We start from the raw sequence: 23,397 nt of genomic DNA on the forward strand, positions 1-23,397 counted from the left end.
CTTCAGAGTCTTAAAATTTAAAGTTTTAACATGTATAACAAATTGAGGATATGAGGACAGTCCATCTCAACAGTGTCTATTAGGGCTATATTTCAAAACTCTAAGGACAATGACAAATATTGCTGCCTAAGTCTAAATGGACAACGTTTTAGAACTATTTAAAAACAAACCATCAAGAATGAATTCCATTAACATTGATTCTTTAACCTTCACTTAATTTATGATTTTCTTTTTTGTTTCTATATTACATAATTGAATGTTTAAATGGTATTTTATTCGGCTATATTAACAGAATTTTGAAATGTAGCCTAAATGGGAATCTGCAACTGACCCTCGACAGATTCTTTGTATTTAAAAAACAACGATTCCTTAGACAAGCGGATAACGAGCCACTTATTCCATTAGAAATGACTTCTCCCAAACAGTTAAAAGAATTAAGGATCAACATTGCAAAAAAAAAAAAAAAGCCAGAGGGGGTTAAAAGGGTCAGAGGAAAAAAAAATACAGCAAAATAAATAAAAATTCAAATGAAAATGAAAAAGAAGAAGAAAAAGACGCCAACTTCTCCCCTCTAACCCGTCTAAAAGCCGCTTTGGGTGGGTGGTTGGAGGGATTGGTGGCTGGTTGGTTAGGTGGTTGGGTGGGTGGTGCGACAAAGAACGGGGAGGGAGTTCGCGGTCAAATCTCAAAAACCAGTTCCGATTTTCAGTTCCCAATTTGCTCTCTCGTATAAAGTCCAGTGTAGGAAAAAGACCAAACCAAAGACAAAACGGACAATTACTTTTGTCGGGCTGCTTAAAGCGAGAGCTGCCGTGGTAGACAGGCGGTAGTCGGGGCGACGCGTTACGGGCGGCGGGTCCGCCTCAGTACTGTCGGTATGGGTGCTCCCGGTACGGCGTCTTGGCTCCTCTGGAGGGGGGAGGGGCTTTCCCTGAAGCTGTTCGCTGGGTCCCATTCCAGTCATCCTGGCCTGGAGAGGACACACACAAAATAAAAACATTTACAATTTCATTTGGATTCAAACCAATTCAAGATTTTCACAGAAAACTAATTTGGTTAGTGGACATTATAGGCGCCTGATGGAGTTTACACTCAGTGTTTCTCACCAATCAGATTGTTGGTATCCTCCAGTAGAGTGATGGGCAATAATTAACTTTCTTAATTGGACACGATGCAGATACTTTTCCTTTTTTATCAATTCTAAAAGTTTTTTGTTAATTACATGACACCTACCAGCCACTAATATCCATTTTTTTTTTTATCACAAAACCAAATAGAAGTACAACCACATAAAAATGTTTGTGCCTCTTAGTGCAAAAATGTAATATTCCAGTATTTTTCAGGAATACTATGATTAAATAATAAGCCTGCTTTAACTTCCAAGCAGTCTTGTTTCTAATTGTTTAAAGAGGTAACTGCTTGTGGCACATTATTGACAAAAATAGTGCATCTGGCTGTATTTGTATCTAAGAATCTAATGATTGATCGGACCATCCCTACTTCAGGTTGGAATAGCATGAAAGCATTGGCAGGACTTTGCGTTGCATTGCCCGATACAAGAAAAACAGCGACTGTCTCGTAAAAATATTCTGAGAAATCTCAACATGGTGTCTTTAAAGATGCTAGTTATTGGCTTTAACTTTGAAATCTAACAGTCATTTTAGGCATGGGATCATTATAATCAAGTTCTGATAAGTCATGTATATGTTGGCTTTTTTTTAAATTAATTTTTTCATTTTTTTTGAGAAACTCTGCATACTACTGGACTTAAATAAAAGAAAATCCTAATTATATACAATTAAAAATAAGTTTTTTAAATCATTTCTATGCAGACTTTTCATATTCAGTATCCTTATCCACAGTATACAACAAGTCATCTATGTTGCCAGTGAATGAAGTGTTTCCTCACCATATGACTCGTATGACTCTGTGCTCTCTCCGTGTCCGTAGTCGTAGTATTCTGGCTCTCTGAAGGTCAAAAACAGGGCGAGAGAAAAAGGGGAAGGAAAAAAAAAAGTCATTTTTAATCTTTGAAAAAACATCAAGTAGCTGCTGACTGTAATGTCAAGGGGGGGGGATGATAATTGGCTTCCACGGATAAGATCAAAGCTCAGCTCTCTAGCATGGAACATCTTAGCGCCGGCCATCCAAACCACGAAAAAACATGAAGTACCATCATCAGTGCTGAATTGTGTCTAAAAAAATAATGTTTCTGCCGCTCTCATATCACTTTGAGGGGAAACTAGCAACCAGGCAGTGTGTGTGTGTTTTTGTGTGTGTGTGTGTGTGTGTGTGTGTGTGTGTGTGTGTGTGTGTGTGTGTGTGTGTGTGTGTGCGTGTGTACGTGCACTCTGTGAGAAGCAGGTGAAAACCAAAGAGACGTCTGATTCACTCACGTCTGCGGCTGACTGTAATAGCTGTCGTATGACTCGTACGCCGGGTCTGTGTAGCTCTCATCGTAGCCCTGGAGAGGGAGAGGAAACAAGAGCGAGATTTAGGGAGAGGCTTGTTCATGATTCATGAATGTCAAGATGTCCCCAAAGCACTACACTTGTACTAAAGCAGAGACACACGCTCCACCCGGTGTCTAAAGCGTCGGAAATCACTTATGTTCGTGTTGACGGACCAGCAGTGCGAAGCTAACAAGAGCGCCAAGAACAATCTCATTGAGGGGAGAGACGTGTGGGAGAGGTAACATTTATCTACGTTAAACCTCGACAGGAAAACTCCTCTTTTAGTGTCCCCCCCCATATGTATTATAATAACTTGTGTTTAATATATCCAAATTAAAGTCTTAAACAGGCCCTATCATGCTATTTTTCGGGTGCATATTTTTATCTCAAGTTACAGTTACAACATGTTTACATGCGTTAATGCTCATAATCATCCTTGTTTTTCTCATCCTGGCTGTCCTGCAGCACCTCTTCTCACCCTCTCTCTGAAACGCTCCATTGTAGCGCTTGCTCCTCTTTCCAGAAAGCAAAGTCTGCTCTGATTGGTCAGCTAGCCTGCTCTGTTGTGATTGGTCAAAGTTTCACATTTCAAAGAACTCTTTTGTTGTTATAGGGCCAAACTAGCCGGAAGGAGTTTTACATCACTTCCGTAACAGTATGACCTCATAAAGTTACATTGTGACCTCATAAAGTTATGGAAGTGAAGGAGAGTGACTCTACGGACCTTTTACATGTACAAAAAAATATATAACACACTACATAAGAGGGAAAAAGTGGAAAAGCATAATAGGGCCACTTTAACATATCTTTTGTTGTATAATAATAATTGTGACGAGGACATATAAACTTAATGGATAAACTAAAACTACCCTTCTCTGGTTCTTGTACTCACATAATCCTCGTAGCCGTCGTTGGATGCAACAGGGGTGTGCTGGTGGGGGGGTGGGTGTGCCATCCTCTGCGGGGTCCGGACGCCGGGGGCCGGGCACGGGGTGCCGAGGCTCCCCTGGCGGGTGCTACTGGGGGTCCTCCTCGACCTGACGGCACGCCCCTCACCGCTCCACCTCTGGATGGGCCGCCTCGAACCACACCTCCCCTGGCGGGAGCACCGCGGGGTGGCATCCCCCTCCCCCTGGAGAAGAGAGCGCTGAGTTAATGCTGGGTTCTACTTGAAGGAGTAGTTCTGGGAAATATGGTTATACGCTTACTTGACAAGAGTTAGACGAGAAGATCAACACCATTCTCATGTCTCCATGCTAAATATGAAGCTTTAAACCAGTTAGGAGGCAGTTAGCTTAGCATAAAGACTAGAAACAGATAGAAAGAGCTTGGCCTGCTCTGTCCAAAGGTAACAAAATATGCTCCATCTTGTTTGTTAATTAGTGAGCTTGAGACAGAGCCAGGCCATCTGCTTCCCTGTTTTCAGTCTTCATGCTAAGCTATGCTAAGCTAAGCTAACCTAACCTATCCTCCTATTAGCTCCAGCCACATTATTTACGTACAGACATGCAAGTGGTGTTGAGCTTCTCATCCGACTCACAGCAAGAAAGTCATTACAAAAAAAAAATGTGTTTGCCAAAATGTCAAGCTATTCCTTTAAAAAAATCTGCAAACATGTTTAAGACCTTTACACAACAGGGTTGTGACAAAGAAACAACACAGAAATGACAGCCAGGACCAAATACCAGGATCCTATTGAACCAAAGAAGTGTCTCGAAGTCTGTCTGAGGTTCATTTTCATATAGCGGAAGCTACTGTAAGATATTTTACTGAGTTTCCGTTTAGCAAAACTCTCTGATTGATTTCAGTTCCCTCTGGTAAACAGAGTATATGTCTAGGGCTTTTATTGTGAAAGGTAAGAACAGAAGGAGTGGCTCTGGCCTGCTTTGCCTATGTTGAGTTTGAATTGACGCATAAAGTTTGCTGTCTTGGTTTGCACTAAGGACCCTACCTGTTGTTGTATGCTATGTATGGTGTATTTCTTAATACGTCTGATTGGTTGATGCCTTTAAACGCTTTGCAAAAGTTCAGTAAAATCAGCGTCATTCCTGAAAAACACAACATCGCTTTTTCACTGCATAATATCGACTTTATAAAAAGGCCTTTACACTTTATGATTCTTTTTAAACTAACATGAAGCGACAGTTTAGGGAGCATTATTTGTCTGACCGGTTATTGATCTGTATTCCTTGATATTCCTTCATCTCACAGTAGTTGTTTCTCGCATCAGCATGTACTCTATTCTCGACGAGTCAGAAGTATCTCTTCTCAAAAAATGCTTCCTCAGCATAAGTACCCAGAATACACAAAAATGAGTAAATATATTGCTGCTTCAAAGCTTACTCAGCATTCTCATTGATGCAAACATATGGTAAACAGATGAACAACAGTGTCTTTGTATTTATTAAGTGACCTAGCAGCGGTTATATAAGAAACCCTGTGTGTGTGTGTGTGTGTGTGTGTGTGTGTGTGTGTGTGTGTGTGTGTGTGTGTGTGTGTGTGTGTGTGTGTGTGTGTGTGTGTGTGTGTGTGTACATGTGCGTGTTTGCATCTCCACACCTGTGTGCTCCACCAGGAGGGACTCCGCGGCCCCTGACCGGAGGGCCCCCTCGGACTCTGGCTCCGTGCTCCTGGCCTCCGTTCAGGTAGCTCATCTCCATGAACTGCTCTTGGCAGATATCATCCATCATATCCTACACACACACACACACACACACACACACACACACACACACACACACACACACACACACACAGAGGAAGAAAGTAAAAAAAGCACAATTACAGAGCTGCGAACAAACATGGCGTCCTAATGGCTGACAGAGCGAGTGGAGGAAAAAGTCTCGTTGCCAGTGTCTCTCCGTGAAAGCACAAAAATGTAAATGACTTCTCCCTTGCTCTCCTCGACAAGTCTGGTGTGAGTGCATCAACGGTGACATTACTACATCCTCCAAAAAAATAAAGTTGGGTCGGCTTTAGTGAGGCCGCCTGTCTGAGCGGCACAAATCCTGCAACACAATCCTCCGCCTTTCTTCAGGGAGCAATCACAAAAAAGGGTGCTTCGCTGTGACCCGATCGATTCCTTTCTCATAAATCAGTCCCAGGGAAACGGTGACCGAGCTCTAACGATGGAGAAAAAGACGTGTGTGTGTGTGTGTGTGTGTGTGTGTGTGTGTGTGTGTGTGTGTGTGTGTGTGTGCGTGTGCGTGTGTTTTGGGGGGATCAGGTGCACACTAGAATATGCAGCTCAGACGACAGCTTTCAATTCATCTGCTGCAAACAAACACGAGCCTCTTGACTGATTAGAGATTCATCTGAGACGAGGAGCAGCGGGACTGCAGCTGCATGTAAGAAGCCAAGGTGACACGTCTTTTACTCATCAAGGCGTTTGGATTAATTAAGTTTCTATAGACGGAATATTCTATAGAAACTTTAAAGACGTTAAAAAAAAATGGATCCACAAACCCTTCACATAAGATCAAGGCTGTGCTTTAGATATACAGATATACAGTGGGTACGGAAAGTCTTCAGACCCCTTTAAATTTTTCACTCTTTGTTTCATTGCAGCCATTTGCTAAAATCGAAAAAGTTCATTTTTTCTTCGCATTAATGTACACTCAGCAACCCATCTTGACAGAAAAAAAACAGAAATGTAGAAATCTTTGCAAATTTGAAACAAAGAGTGAAAAATTTAAAGGGGTCTGAATACTCTCGGTACCCACGGTATAACAAAAAAGAAAAAGATGAGGAAGAACAAAAGCCTTATGAAACACCTGAGGTGGAGTGGAGGTGATACATAAAACATTTCCACCAACAAATCACATCCTGCTTTTTTTATGGGATGGCATTTATTAAAATATGGCCTGCATCCAAATAAAGGCCTGATGGATTATGGTCTTAAATTGTAACGACAGCTTCTGCAGGGGACCGTTTTTTGTGTGTGTGGGGGGGGGTACATCACACCTGCTACATCATCCCATTCATCTCGCTTTTGACTCTCTCTCCTGTAGCACCTTGAACACTAATTATAAAAACGGGGGCCTCCATTGGCCCCGGCTCTGACACCAGACCGTTGTTAGAGCTCCGTGGGTCTCTGCAGCACCAGACCGGGTTTTTGGCCCGAGCTCAAGAATCTCTCAGCTTAAAACTAATAAAATAAGCCGAGGCCACGCGGGGTGACCTCTGCCACGGATCTGTCTGGGAGCCCAACATCTCTGAGATGATTCTCCCAGAAGAATGGGGGTGTAACTCTGCAGACATAATGAGAGCAACCAGCCTCCTCCTCTTAAAAGGGAGACACTAGAGGTGAATAGGGATAAAACAATAACTCATAGATATCGCCATGAAACTTCCCCTGTTGGTTACTTTCATTAAGGTAATCATATTTTGCATTGCAAGTTTTCTGAAATGTTATGTTTAAATATGCAAATAAGGCTTACTCTTAGGTGGTATGTGCTAATTTGCACACATTTTCGAAGAAATTGGATGAAGTTAGGTTCAAATTCCTTCATTTTGTTGACATGTTAGAATCAAATGTTTTTACTGAAGAAAATCTATTTTTTTCACTCCATTAATCAGGAAATTCTGTCAATAGACAAAGAAAAATCAATGGTTGCCATAATTTAAGGAAATAAATCAGACTATGACTGAATGAAGTGTGGGGGGGGGTTTTTTTCAACCTTTTCCCCCCAATTTAAGCTTCTCAATTTAGACAATTTGGTTCTTTCTCTTATATGATAGTGATTCAATTGTTTGAGATTAAGGCTGTTGATATATAATCCCCAAATAAACACCAAACAATTAGTCTAGATAATATTTGGCAGACTAATTGGATAATGAGAGTTCAATTTGTAGAGTTAAATTGTCATCTAATCAATTAGACTCGAAGAAGACAACTCAAATATTAATATTAATTCAACCATATCTGTCAGTCAATATGCTGTTACAAATAAGGATCAGCTTTGATTTACATCTTCAGCTTCATAAATCATTCACTTTAGCCTCCGTCCGCTTGTGTCGATTATCAATATTGTTGACATTTTACAGGCCAAATGATGAATTGAATACAAAATCAACATGCTCATTTATGCCACAACATGATTACATCACTACTAACAGACAATCCAACAGACAACAACAAGACACAAGCAGGCAAAGAGTCGGTACTCACTGGAAACAGGAACTTCTTGACCTCCTCCATGGCGTGCGCCATGCGCAGGTAGGCCTCGGGCACGGGGGCGAACACCTCGATGAACACGTGCAGCTCCATGGACAGGTGGGCGTACTTGGGCTCGCCGCCTTTCCTCAGCCCCTCCTCCTGAGACGAGAGGAGTCAGGGAGTCAAAGAGAAATGAATCATGCGAGGAGTAATCGCGTTGGGTCCGCCTCAGAGGGCGACGGAGCGTTTTGTTTGGCGTTTTCTCTTCCTTTATGCAGCTTGATAATTACATCTAAGAGGTAGATAAAGAGTTTAGCGGGATATCCTGAAGAACCCTGGAACAGATGTGCGGAGCGCGGACGCCCTTGGCTTGGCGTCGACGTTCACCCCGAGCTATCCTGACTGCCAGTCCACGCCATCTGGCCTGACACCTCTTCTCAAGTAGAGGCCAGGTGTGTTATGGCTTCAGGTGCCCTTCTCACAGGTGTATACCCACCAGATGTGTGTGTATATGTGTGTGTGTGTGTGTATTACCTTGGATTTGTCTCTCATGGATCCTTTGCCCAGCACGGAGATCTTGGCTCCGGTCTCCTCCTGCAGACGTTTGATTGTGTTGCCCTGAGGTCCCAAAATCTTCCCCACGAAATTGAACTAACGGCAGCAAAGAGAAGAAGAAAATGAGCCTGACAATTAACGAAGAGGTTTAATAGCAAGAGAGTGAAAGAGCCATCACTGTCGGGGGGGTTCTCTTACTTAAGTGGTGGATTTAGCAGAGGAGGTCGATATGAGCCCCCGAGGGCGTAAACAACCGTCGATTATTATTCACTCCAATCATCCGAGCACTGAGCCGGAACTAACTTGTGATAAAAACGTGCGTCTTTTACCTCCTCAATCTTTGAACAAAGTAATTATATATAAATATAAATATATACACGTGTCCAACAATTAGCTGTCATTGCTAAACGTATTTAGCAAAGAGTTGCCCCCAAAGGAAGCTGCAAAAGTAGCTTTTTTTGGGAATCCGAAACTAGCTGTGTCATCCCAGTCCGTCCAACGTCTTAGTCCACTGGCCAAACTCCTACATCATATCGATCTGATGCTAAGATCTTTGCATCTTTTTCTGTTTAACTATTTTGGTAAACATCAAAAAACTGAGCTAATCCTAAATATAACTGCCGCCACATAAACGTAGGTGACAAAAACTGATGCAAATAAATGTATCAACATGCAAATAAAGCGCCATGCAAATAGGGATGTGTTGTGTGAGTTTATCAGGACTCTTTACACCCTCACATGTCATAAAGCGTCATCTTAAAATCACCAACTTGTGTGAACCAGATTCAGATTGAACTGTCATGGATGAACACACGTGAGGTTACATGATGAATCAGGACTTCACCCTGAATGGAAACATTTGCAGACGATCCAACCTTCTCCACTCAGTGTGAGTTACACTGCTATATGTAGCTATCGTAACCATGGAAATAATAACATTTTGATCCTTTTTGAGACTTTTTTAAAATACGCCAGTACCGGCTGTAATTATACTCTGGAGCTTAAGGATCAAGGTTGAGAGGAGTGATTTGAGACTCCCAAAGTAACCCCATGGCTTCGTGTAATTGAAACCCAGCTGCAGGATGAATTAAATCAAGAGGGGGGGCGTTCACGGTGGAGAAAAAAAAGACTGGGTCGAAAAAGAAAGCTCACCTTGGGGTACTGTTTGACAGGTATGAGCACTCGTTCCTTAAGTTTGATGTTCTTTGTTGTGAAAAGGTCCAGGTACGCTTCTGCCTCCTTTTTAGTCTCGCCTTTCTGGATTCTATCGATTTCTAGAAGGGGAGAGGGATCGGTTCAGGCAAAGCGTTCATGCAATCAAAACAGGATTCAGAAGAGGCAACGCACACGTTATGCAAAAGATTTATGGGAACTCACATTATTCAGTACGGTTCAAACTTGGCAACATTTTTATTCAAAATGAACGCCTTTTGGACACACAACTTGTTTCAACTTTAGTTCTAGGCATTTTAGAAAAATCCTAAAAAAAACCACTTTATATTTTCAATCCAATTTTGCCTGATTTTTAACTTAGACAACTTTACATCTTTTTGACTGACAATCAGAGTTGACTGGCTGCTTCAAGATGAACACAAGATGACGAAAAGAGTACATGTGATGAGTTTCATTTAGCACATTGTTTGTGATCTGGTCCTACATCCTGAACTGGAGCTGAAACAGTTAATCAATCCGTCAACTACTTTGATGATCAGATAACCGTTTAGGTCATTTTTTTTAACAAGAAAAAACTCCAAACAATCTCTGCCTGCAGCTCCTTCGATGTGAGGATGTGTTCTGACATTGGAAACACAATCTCGTTGTTTTTTGGACTTTTGATCACACAAAGATGAGACACTTGAAGACATCACCTTGGGCTCTGTGAATCTAGGATGTGGTCTCGGGCGATTTAGCGATCACATATCGATATCATGACATGAGACTAGATATCGACTTAGATTTTGGACATCGTTTTATGACATAAGTGATGTCTTTTCCTGCTTTTACAGCCCGATACAGCAAAGTGATATAATTTTCTGAACTAACCAGACTGTTCAACTTAGTCAACAATTTGTCAACTTAGTCTTTATATCCACATTTCTAATGATTAATTATCAAAAACCTCATTGTATAAATATCTTGTAAAAGCACAAATGATCAAACCTACAATATCGATTGGGTCAAAAATAACGTGATATTTGATTCTCTCCATATCACCGAGCCCTATTAATGAACATATTTTCACTATTTGACACTTCTAAACAATATAAATAATCAAGAACATAATCATGACACTTATCAATAATGAAAAATAACCTTAAACCGTAGTTTGGCACCACAAACCACAATTTGCACAAACGTGCAGGTGTTATTTTGAGAACCAGCCATCAGCTCTTCCCCTTCACCTCCTGTCACATCAGCACCACCTCGTCTCCAGCACCCAGAGCACCATCACATCACTCCATCTCAGCACACCGCCCTCCTCGCTGCTGGCCGTGACCACTCCAGAGGCTGCCATGTGCAAAACATGTTAGCTCCTGCCACAGACTACCAGCTGCAGATGGAGGGGTTGTCAAACCGTGGGAACCCACAGCACCCAGTGCTCTCTCTGGATCAATTTCACTTTCAATTTCAAGGATGGCACCTAGATAGAGAGCAGCATCACCACCACAGGTACCTGAGATACTTGATTGGAGCAGCTTTGCAGGAAAATCTAGCCTCTGGGAGAGCACATGGGCAACGCTGACAAAACTGAATTATCACAACCAGCAGCTTCCGACACTTAATATCTATCTTATTATCTTCTAATGCTGTTCTCTGTATTTTTAATTTCTACAGCATCAGTACTGACTTTCTGGCTATCTCACACTACCTCCTGGAACACACCGCTCTCTAACAATTTTATTATAAGAAGTCTTATTATAATAACAAAAATATACAGAACATATCCACAATAGGAGAATGCTTTCAGAGCTACAATCAATAAATAACTAAAACCAGAAGGCAGTCTTTTCATGTGTCCCCTCTCTCTCTCCAACAGGAGCTGCAGCCTCTTCTTGCTCAAGGACACTTCAGCAGCGGGGTCCTTGAAGGTCTCTCTCCAGACCGCTTTGAGACCCCTGGTCACGGGTACTGGCGCACATTCACAGCGCGCTGGCGCAATGCACCTGCCACACATGGGCATCAAACACCCGACCCACAGACGATGCGTTTGTGCGCAAAGAGTGCAGAGAGTTTATATTATTTTTTTTTTATGGTTTTGTTTTTCCAAGTTTAACGTTGCATCACACATGAGATGGATGGAAATGAAAGTGCGTCTCCCTGTGCGCAACTCATCCAGGAGCAGTCCACGTCCCGTCCGTCCCCACACACACACACACACACACACACACACACACACACACACACACATGGCAGTAACAGCGGTGGAGGTGTGACATTTATTCACCCCCCCCCTCTCTCTCTCTCAGACCCCAGGTATACAGCCCCCCCCCCCCAGAATAAACACCGTAAAGACGGGACTACCTGCGTTTAAAAGTTTCATGGCGTGCGTAAACGACGAGTCCAAGCTGTCCTTCTCCGCCAGCAGCTCGGGGAGATATTTCTCGTCGTTCTCCATTTTGAGTTTAGATGATGGAGAGGGGGGGGGGGGGTATTGGGAGGGGGGGGGGGTGGTGGTGGTGAAGGTGGAGGTGGAGGTGGGGAGATGGGGGGGCGGGGGGGGAGGGAGAGAGAAGTCACTTTGTGTACAAAAAAAAAAAAAAAAAAAAAAAAAAAAAAAAAAATATATATATATAAAAATATATAAAAATCCCAATAATAGAAAAAAAAAAAAAAAAAAAAAAGTAGTCCAGTTATGTAACTACGGAGCGTCGAGGAGCGTCTGCGCTGCGTTTGGGTACCGGGGCGTTTCTGCGACGGACGGATCCAGAGGCTGCTCCGTGTGTGTGTGTGTGTGTGTGTGTGTGTGTGTGTGTGTGTGTGTGTGTGTGTGTGTGTGTGTGTGTGTGTTTTTCTTTCCTCCCTCAGCTGACTGGAGGTCCCTTCTTTGCAGCAGCACAGACTGGACGGGAATGGGAGAGAGCAGCGGTGGAGCCGGTGGACAGTGATCCGACGCGCTCCAGCCGGCGGAAATGAGCTCAGATCTGACGCCGCCTCCCGGAGTCCTCCAGCAGAGATGATCCGTCCCACCGTCAGATGTGTCGGTGATGGTGTATGGGTGTGCCCGTTCTCCTGATGTTATAATAAAGAAAACATGTCCTGGTATAATAAACTGAAACTCAAATGAGAACTTTTGCAATGATATGTGTATGTCAGAGGCAGAGGCGCTCAGGTGAACTAATTAATGACCATTTATGGTAATTAGGGTTTACTATATTATAGACAGATGAACTTTTTTATGTAGATTATTCATCTCATGTGTTTTATGAATCATTTCATACGATATTGTTAGATTATTTAGAGAAACTGATTGGATCAGTAGTATTGAAAGTTTTGTCTAATGGAGTCACAAAAATGCCTTAATCTTGATTATGGAGTTATTTTCCATTTTTGGAATTATCACATTATCTCACCTGAGCGGAGTGACATGAAAATTGGAAATAAACTATGAATTGTTGTGTTTTAGATAGATAGATAGATGGATAGATGGATAGATAGATAGATAGATAGATAGATAGATAGATAGATAGATAGATAGATAGATAGATAGATAGATAGATAGATAGATAGATAGATAGATAGATAGATAGATAGATGGATGGATGGATGGATGGATGGATGGATGGATGGATGGATGGATGGATGGATGGATGGATGGATGGATGGATGGATAGATAGATAGATAGATAGATAGATAGATAGATAGATAGATAGATAGATAGATAGATAGATAGATAGATAGATAGATAGATAGATAGATAGATAGATGGATAGATAGATAGATAGATAGATGGATAGATAGATAGATAGATAGATAGATGGATAGATAGATAGATGATAGAGATAGATAGATAGATGGATAGATGGATAGATAGATAGATAGATAGATAGATAGATAGATAGATAGATAGATAGATAGATAGATAGATAGATAGATAGATAGATAGATAGATAGATAGATAGATAGATAGATAGAGTTGAATCCATTCTAGACAAACATAAATCTGTGTATAGAAACTAAACTACAATACGATCATATTCCAAATATATTATATATTGAGTTGTTATGTAATATAACACATCTTCATATCAAGTGCGTATTAATTGGTATGTATAAGTTAATGACGATAACACATCTTCAGTGTTTCATTTGTTAATATAACGGTTCACACAGTGTGTCATGGGGGATGTGGTACGCTGCTTTCATTCCAGGCTCTCTACTGCCCCTTAGTGGCAGAGCTGATCATAACAAAGAGCATGAGTCTGAAACTGTTGCTGATGAAACTGGGTCCATCAGAAGAAGCCCTTTTTTGTTGTTGTCCATTCTCCTACATTTTCCCTCCCCCACTTCCATTGAACACTAATGTGAGAATCGTACAGAGGAGAATATTTGGAGCGAACTCTAAAGGATTGATTTGTCCGATCAGACGCTGGTAATGAACCTGTCAGGTCGCTGAGTGGAGCACAAGAGGTCAGAGGTTAGAGCTGGCCTAATGCATACAAATCCAGAGCAGATCATCCCATGTGTATTGGGTCTTTAAGCGTATACAGTAGTGTGCAGTATGTGCAGGCGGTTGCACTTTGAACAAACAAGTCCATTGCCGGAGTGAAAACCATTACAATCGACCGCGGCGGTATCCATGAATGCATCTGCTCAAAACAAATGAAGGCAAATATGGTCTGCGATAAACTCTTATGGGAGGGCCGAAAAAACCTCGCTCTAACTATCAGCGTTCAGCTTGATCTATCTCTGACCGTTACAGTGTTATTAGTGTTGGGGGGTCCCGGGTGTCCCGGGTTATTTTTAGGGGGGGTTGCAAGGTTGTCTTGCCTCCTCTTGTCATTGACAGAATGGATAGACTGTGAGCTGAATTTCAAATCGGCTCATAAAAAAGGAAGAGTTACTTCTCTTGGCAGGTGGAGGGGTTCCAATCCGATGGCATTTGTTATTGGAGTTATTGTTATTGACTTTTACTGAAAAGCATTTTTAATAAACCAACTGTAAATATCTTGTTCTATCTATATAATATAATATACCGGTATAATTGAATAATAATAAAATACTATTAAAGCAGCAGCATCCTCCACATGACCGCCCACCCCCAGCCACCCCCCCCCGCCCTGCCCCACCTTCAACCCCCCCCGACAAGGTGTCCTGGTTTTCCCAAATGAAAATATGGTCACCCTAGTGTTATTAGTGTTGGGGGGTGGGGGTTGCAAGGTTGTCTTGCCTCCTCTTGTCATTGACAGAATGGATAGACTGTGAGCTGAATTTCAAATCGGCTCATAAAAAAGGAAGAGTTACTTCTCTTGGCAGGTGGAGGGGTTCCAATCCGATGGCTCGCACTCTTGCCTTCTGCTTGTGTGGACTTCCCCTGTCCCCTAACATACAGAGCCACAGTCTGGGGTAAACAGGGGCAGATGGAAGGGGGTAAACACCGGGGTTAGGCTTATATGAGCCGCTGCTATTCCAGATCTTTGCATCTGACCATTTTTCATGCAGGAAAGACTTGAAAAAAAGTGGCAAGGATTCAGTGCTCCCCTGGAGTTTTGTCCTTGTTTGTGCAGAGGAGCCTGCAAAACAGCATTTAGAGTATCATGGGACTCTAAAACTCCACAAATAGTCAGCTAATAAAATTCTTAGGAGCTCCTTATGTCAGGTTTCACTGCATTTTATTACAAACTGCAGTATATAAGACCAGAGTCATACCTGCTTTTGGCTCTGTGAGGCTGTAAGTATTTATGCTAACATCAGCATGCTAACGTGCTCCCAATGACAATGTGAAAACGCTTCTGTTTGGCAGCAGTAATGTTTACCGTGTTCTCTATCATAGTTAAGCATGTTTGCATCCTAATATTTGCTAATTAGCATTAAACATCAAGTATGGCGCTAGATGAAAAGATAAGAGGTCATCAAAGGGATTTTATTCTGAGGGGAACGTGAATGTGTTTACGAAATTTCATGGCGATCCATCCAATAGTTGTTGAGAGAAATCACGTTGGCACTAGTGGAAGACTCTGAAGGTCACCACAGTAGTTAGGATTCATCCTCTGGGGGCCGTGAATGTCTGTACCGTATTTTCATGGCAACCCATCCTACAGTTTCGGAGAGATCACCCTAAAAACAAAAGTGCCAACTTCATTTTGGGGCTATAGCAACCTTTAGGAAATCACCAAAACCAATTGGATTCTTCCTCTGGGAACCATGACTCTCTTTACAAAATGTCATGGCAACACATCCAATAGCTCTTGAGACATTTCACAGAAAATCAAAAGTGTCATCTTCATTTTGGCAGTTTAGGAACATTCAATAGATCACCTAAGTCTGAAGGATTCTTCCTCTGGGAACAATGACTCTCTGTGCAAAATGTCATTGCAACACATCCAATATTTTTCGTGACATTTCACCAACAAACAAAAGTGTCAACTTCATTTTGGTGCTTTAAGAACATTCAAGAGATAGCCTAAGACAGTAGGATTCATCCTCTGGGAACCATGACTTGATATGTGGAACATTTTATAACAATTTATCCAGTAGTCAATCCTGAGTATGGCCAAAAACCTACCACAACGCAGTCAAATGATCTTTTCTGGTCAGAAAAGGGAAGGAAAATAAATGTGATCATGGTCCTCTCATCAGAGGAGGCCCTAAAAGGATGATATGCAATGTTAAGTAATTTGGCTGGCATCCATATTGTCTACAGTAGTTCTTAAATTGACAATAGTTCAAAAAAGAAAGATAAAATGTAAGCGGAGGAGAGTTGAATTAAAGGAGAATGGGGGATGTGTAAGCTTAAATCCTTTAGTGTCACGCTCTCAGTGGAGGGCTTTCCTGCTCTTGGGGCGATTTAGGCAAGAAAGCATGCGAGACAGAGAGAGAGAGATAGCTGGGTTCAGACTGAGGGTCACGCTCAGTTTAGCATCGCTACGAGGCCAGAGAAACCTTCTTTTCCCCGTGAAAGCTTTCAGAACTGTCACACCTGCTTAGGTCTGTAACACCTCCATACTTCCCCCTTCCTCTTCCTCAATCTCCACCACTTCCCACCCGCCCTCCCTCTCTTCCTCACCACCCACCAGAGGAAACAAGCTCTCCCTCCATCCCTTGTCCCGGTCATACGGAGGCATCTGCACCTGGGAAAGTCCTTGGAAGATTAAATTAAATTGAGCCCTGCAAATGCGTAAACATTTACATACATGGTTAGATTTTTCGTTAAGACCTTGTATTTGTAAAATTACCTGAAGCATTACGTTACTCCTCTGCAAACTAATATTTGCATTGGAGGAATCTTGTTCCACCACTTGGAGACTCTTGGAGTTTCCAGGAAAAGCCATTAGGGAGGGCACTTACATATTTATGATGGTCCTGCAAAAACAGGAAAAGAAAAAAGGCACAGACTCAGCAGCCCAAAACTTTAATGTATCCGCTTAAGAAACCGGAGGGCAAAGAAAACATGGCAGGTGCAATCACAACGTCTTTTGCTTCTATAAATAAGTAATGTGACATTTCAGATTGTGTTATTTCTGACAGAGCTGAGATGGATTTGGGGAAACGACTCCTGTTTTCTCCCATTTTAAAAAAAGTAGCAGCAGAAATGTAAGAAAATGTGAGAATACTTTATGCCCTGATTACTCTGCCCTTTAAACCCTTGAAATGTATCAGGGTTCTCGGTAGAACCACTGTGGTGGGGTCTTGAGGAAATCCTTGGAATATAAAAAGGATTCTCTGTAGAACCACCTTGGTGGGTTCTTGTTAGCGCCCTTATGCCGTGTTCACACCAAAAGCGAAGCGAATTTTTCGCGCGTTCAGTTTACATGTAAAGTCAATTCACAGACGCAAATATACGCGAGTAGACGCGAACTCGAGCCTTGCGTCGCGAATGAGGCGAAATTGCGAAATTCGCCTCATTCGCCAGAGTTGAAATATCATGCGAAATATCAGCATCACGCGAAAAATTTGCGTGACGCTGTGTTGCGAACAGCCAATCAGCATTGAGATTCTCCTCCTGTCACTCTGTCATCGATCCGAGCTCCGTTCACAAAACAAGCTTTTTAAAAGTGATTTCCTTGTCGTCTTGCAGAGAGAACTAACAAAACATGAATTCTCACTTTTTACAAACAACCATCATTGTGTTGTTATTTCGGCGTCCCTTTTTGTACATTTATTATAATTAAATCACAGTAAAATAGTTTATTTTCGGTCCACACAGCTGTAGTAAACCAGCCGACGGGTGGCTCGCTGGATTCAGTGAATACGGCGCCACCGGATGATGTTATGAACCAGACAAGACGGCGTTTAGTTTCCCGGGATATCTGGGACTGCCACAACGAGTATAAAGCAGATATAGTAGTTATTTCTAGTTATTTCTTGCATGGTTGATGGCGGAAATAAATGGATGAGTTGACAACAGTTTCCATGGAGATAAGCCCCTCCCCCTCTCCGGCGTCTAGCACGAATGAAACGAATAAACACAAATGGACCTGTGAGTAAACTGACACGAAGACGGTGTGAACACGGCATGAGAAGGTAGAAAGGTTCTGGATAGAACGTCTACAGAGGATTATGGGTTGAACTATTACTCCATAGAGAGTTATCTGCAGAAACTCTGAGGCCACAATCTGGGTGGAACCTTAAACGGAAATGGTTCATGGTGGATTCTCGGTAGAACCCTCTTTAAGCTGGGTTGAAAGGTGAAACCTTTACAAATTTATCCACCAGAAACCAATATGGGTTCTCCCAGGAGGAAAAGCCGAAGAACCCTACATTTCTCTAGTAAGCAGCTTCATTTCTAAGACACCAAAACACACTATAAAAAGTTGATTCATGCAGTTTTTGTGTAAAAGTTTAAGAGGTTTTATTCTATTTTTTTTTAGAATAGTAGTATAACAATATTTCATTTATGTAGTCAACAACTACTTCTGTTTAGCACTGTGTTCATATGATGCATAGTTTCTTATCACCTACTATTATACAGCTCGCTTCTTTATCACCAGACCCAGTGTTCTGCGAGGGACACATCTCTGTACACAACTGTGTTACATCATAAAGCTGACTACCTGGCCGGTATCCCAAACATTGATTTATACTTTACAAGAATGATATCGTCTGATTTGTGCTGAAAGAAAATAGGCCGCCTTTTGAGCCCAGGGGGGCAGAGGAAGGCCTGGATCTGATTACTCACATCCAAGGCTTTCATTCGTTATTTCCATCAATGTTCTGATTGTTCTCTGAGTGCTGTTTTTTTATTGTTTTGTCTGTGTGTCTTCTGGTGTAAACAAGTGTGTGATTTATATGGAACATACTTCACACTCCGGGGTTCTCCCTCTCTCCTTCACGCTTTACACTCTCCTGCTAAAGACACACCTACAGTATTGATTTATGATACCCGGTCGCATTCATCCAAATGAAAAGCCAATGGGTGTTTATAGACACATGTATATCTTCACATAACGCCCTGTGGCTCGTTAAGTTTTTATATCCAGTGTTGCCTCTGGGAGATCGCTCAGGTAGCAGTTTGCATTCAACCCTGGTTCTGTGTCATCAGTAAGCAAACAGTAAAGTGGCTGTGGGAGATGGTTAAGCTCTCAGGCTGGGCTGTTGGGCCACATAGCCTGAGTGTAGATTTCATTATGTCGCAGACACATTTTAACGGGCAGTATGATGGAATATATTGGTATATATCTCCTTGTGTGAACAGCTTTCTTCTATTAATGGAGTGAGTCATTGTAGTATTTACAGCCCCATATGTGTCAAATATATTATAGTAACCTCTAGATATTCTGATGGTGTATGTTTTCTTTTGAAAAATAGATTATTCTAGATGGAAATTGGTGGAGCATGTAATGTTTTCCAGCAAATGATTATCTGTGTTGGTTGGGTGGTTGGATTGACGGTCGGACAGACAGATAGACAAAGAGACGGATTGATGGATGGATGCATGGATGGAGGGATGGATTGGTGCTTTTCCAACAGCAAACCCTGGATCAATCCGGATATAAAGACCCTCCTCAAGGAGAAGAAGAGGGTCTTTAGATCAGGAAACAAGGAGGAGCTGAGGACTGTGCAGAGGGAGCTGAGGAGGAAGATAAGGGAGGGGAAAAATGTCTACAGGACAAAGATGGAGGATCAGCTGCAGCAGAACAACATCAGCGGAGTCTGGAAGAGCCTCAAGGCCATGTCTGGCCACAAGGGGCCCAACCAACAGCCTGTGGGGGACCAACAGTGGGTGAATGATCTGAACTCATTCTTTAACAGATTTGATCAGCCTCTGTCTGTAAATATAATATTTCAGTTATTGTTGATTTTCTACTGTTTTTTATTGCTTATTTATAATACTTTTTATTTTCATTTTTTATTTTTATCTTGTCTTCTTCTACTATGTCTCTTGTGTGCACTTTACTCTACGCTGCTGTAAGCCTGCAAATTTCCCCGCTGCGGGACTAATAAAGGATTATCTTATCTTATCTTATATATAGGGATGGATGGACATATGGATATAGATGGATGAATGGATGGATGGATGCATGGATGGGTTGATGAATGGATGGATGAATGGGTTGATGGATAGATGGATGAATGGGTTGATGGATGGATGAATGGATGGATATACGGAGATAGTTGGATGAATGGATGGATATACGGAGATAGTTGGATGAATGGATGGATGGACATATGGATATAGATGGATGGATGGGTGGATGGATGGGTGGATGGATGGATATATGGAGATAAATGGATAGATGGATGGATGGATGAATGGGTTGATGGATGGATGGAGAGATAAATGGATGGGTGAATGGATATATGGAGATAGATGGATGGAGAGATAAATGGATGGGTGGATGGATATATGGAGATAGATGGATGGATAGATGGATGGAGAGATAAATGGATGGGTGTATGGATATATGGAGATAGAGGACTGATGTTTTGTTGATCCATCTATCCACCCCAACCTCCTCCCTCCACGATGGCTCTATGAAAACATCACCACACTTCCTACTTTGCTCCCGTTATATTTACCTTGCCCCCTAGAGGGCGCTGTCACTTGGGAGGGCAGTCTTGTCAAACAGTAACCTGGCGCCATAGCTTTTTCTAACACTGCCAGAAAAAAGACATTTGATCAGATAACTGGTACTGTACGCTTCTCAGGTGTTGAAATTCTCCTAAAGACTTGGCGTGAATTTTCAGGTAATCCAAATCATTAGGACCTACAGTACATAAGTCAATTTCTTTTAGTGTAGACATCATTTTTCTTTTAGTTTTTTTACATCATCTGGCTCTCAGTTCAGCCTCTCCTTTCCCAAAACAGGTTGACTGTCATGGCCAAAACCCAGACCGTCTGCTGGCTCAGTGATAGAGCAACATCAAACGGGGCTCACAGCCCATTTGATACGTCAAACCACGGTCTCCCCTGCCTCCTTCTGCTGAATAGTGTCTAGAGAGCACAAATACTATCAATAATCTCTCAAACCAAAAGAGGATTTGGCCCTTGGTTTAAGGCTAGGTAATTAGAAATGCGTTTAGGCTTTCAAAGGCCAGCTGCAAGTGGAGATCAGAGGCCTTTCTTAGCCGGTAAAGCTCTGTAAAGAAAATGTCAGGGGTGTCAAGATTCCCCTCTCTTTACCTGCTTTAAGCTTTCAGGCCATTTATATAAATACAGCCGTAACTCATCCCACATTCACTTTTATAATGACTGTAAATGATATACCTCTCTACACAGTGCCTCTTCAAAGCCGCTATTATTTTAAGGTGAAATAGAAGGTAAAGGAGAGGAGAGAAATCCTGCCTTTGAGCTTCTTTTCAGGGATTCCTTTGATCGAGGTCCATGTGTGTGCGTGGCTGTGTACATGCAGATGCATATGAATGTGTGCATGTGTCCGTGACAACAAAAACACCGTGTTCCCAAGAGCCAAAGACGTGTGATCAAGTGCAACCCTCTGAAGTATTTGAGAACGTGCGTGTGTTTGCACGTGTGTCAGAATGTGAGGCTGGAACTACAAGAAACAAGAAAGAAGAAAACTACCGCCAACGCAGCCACGCAGCCACCCAACTTTCCCCGCATCATTACCCGCTCCTTTGAATGTTTCATGCACGCAACGAACGCAGAGAAATGCAATTCATCACCTCTTCGCTCCACATCTCGGCCAAAAAAATATTCATGGGAATTCTTAATTATGTGAGAGTCACATTTTCCTGTTCATTTCCCCGAGAACAATATTCATGTTCTGATTACGCTTCCTGCAGTCGTCTACAGTTAAAGTGGCCCTATTATGCTTTTCCACTTTTTCCCTCTCCTTTAGTGTGTTATATATTTTTTTGTACATGTAAAAGGTAAGTAGAGTGTAAAACCTGAAGTCCACGCCTAAAAGGAGTTACCCTCCCCCTCAGAAGCTCCTGAGCTCCTGAAACGGCTCCACTGAATTCTCTCCTTCACTTCTGAAACTTTATGAGGTCACAATGTTACAAGAAGTGACGTAAAACTCCTTCCGGCTAGTTTGGCCCTCAAACAAACAAACGAGAGAGACGGAGCTGAAGCTCCAGAGGAAGAGTTTGTTGAAATGTGAAACGTTGACCAATCACAACAGAGCGGGCTAGCTGACCAATCAGAGCAGACTTTGCTTTCTGGAGGGAGGAGCAAGCGCTACAACGGAGCGTGTCAGAGAGAGGGTGAGAAGAGGTGCTGCAGGACAGCCAGGATGAGAAAAACAAGGAGGATTATGAGCATTAACGCATGTAAACATGTTGTAACTGTAACTTGAGATAAAAAATATGCACAATAGGGCCTGTTTAAGAAGCACATTCGACATCTGGCCCACTCTCCACGCATTCCACATGTTCGTCCCTGTTGCTCGGCCATACTGTCTGTTTGTCTTTGAACAGATTCGTGGCACGGCTAAAGCTGTGTATGTTCACTGCATGTCTAATATGTTTCGTGCTGTTTTGCATTCAGCCCAATGACCGACTAACCCCACAGCGGAAAATCATGTCACTCTTAGTAATTTAAAACACAATGTTGTGTTTCTCACCTCGCTGCTCGGCTCCCCATGCATGCATAAACAAATGCGTACACCTCATGAATTCTTTAGGGTGAAACAACATCGGCTTATCCGACAAAGCCCCTGGGGAGTTTTTGGTCTTTTCACGTATCAGGAAACACAGCGATTTCCTGTCGTTTTGGGTAATCCGATTGCTTGGCAGGCTTGACCTCCTCCTCACGCCGAGGTCACGAGGTCCTCTTCGAGTGTCGAGTCAGATTTGTCCGGTTTGGCCTTTAGTGGAAGCATGCACGCGCACACACACACACACACACACACAGACACACACACACACACACACACACACACACACGCACACACACACAACGCAAACAATGGACCACACGCATGGATAATAAAATACACTCGCACACAAGCCATGGGGGAAGCAGAGGGTAACGCCTCTCGACTAAGACAACACCTGGAGCAGCACAGCTGGCCTGATGAGGTCTGATGTGGCCTCGGACGTCTGAAACTCTGCATTGGCGATGGACTCGCTGAGCTCCCTTTCAGTGCGTCCTGCAGTGCTGAGGTCAGGCGGACCATCCAACTTCAGTCAAGGCTGAACCCTTGAAGAATTTTAAAGAAATCCTTTTTTGTTGTTGTTGCAATGCTCTTGCAATGTTTCGTGGAGCTGTGTGCATTAAATTCCCCTCGCTGTCTTTTTTCATCCTGCAGTGGCAGCTCAAAGTCTACATTACGGGAAAAGCCTCCAAGAAACTCAAACCAAAACTATCCTTCCTTGACTTTAGTGATATATTTGAACGATAACAATTGACTGACAATAGATCTACTATGTTAATACAATAAATGTTTCGACTAGGGCTGCCTCTCCGTGGAGAACTAGTCTACTAATTGGTCTTTTTGGTCTTAGTTGTCAACGGTCTTTAGTCATTTTTTTATGCTTTTTCATGCTGAATGATTTATTTCCATGACTTGTGGGCACAAACACAACATTTCAAGCGGTGCTTTTGTGTCAATGTGTTGTGGAGAAACTCAGTTTAACAGATCTGCCGAACAAATCTGACATCCACTAAT

At 42.4% G+C, this 23,397-nt stretch overlaps 1 protein-coding gene across 1 annotated transcript; it reads right to left on the minus strand.

The window, feature by feature from the left end:
- Positions 1-472: 472 nt before the first annotated feature.
- On the minus strand, positions 473-11,782 carry khdrbs1b (KH domain containing, RNA binding, signal transduction associated 1b). The gene is given in 10 exon segments (XM_054606466.1): positions 473-970; positions 1,910-1,968; positions 2,397-2,464; positions 3,346-3,419; positions 3,422-3,585; positions 5,013-5,146; positions 7,624-7,770; positions 8,146-8,262; positions 9,319-9,440; positions 11,689-11,782. Coding segments are annotated over 10 exon segments (1,086 nt in total). The 3' UTR covers positions 473-863.
- Between the last annotated feature and the right edge of the window lie 11,615 nt (positions 11,783-23,397).

This window comes from Anoplopoma fimbria, chromosome 10 (genome assembly GCF_027596085.1).
Source record: "Anoplopoma fimbria isolate UVic2021 breed Golden Eagle Sablefish chromosome 10, Afim_UVic_2022, whole genome shotgun sequence".
NCBI classification, from domain to species: Eukaryota; Metazoa; Chordata; class Actinopteri; order Perciformes; family Anoplopomatidae; genus Anoplopoma; species Anoplopoma fimbria.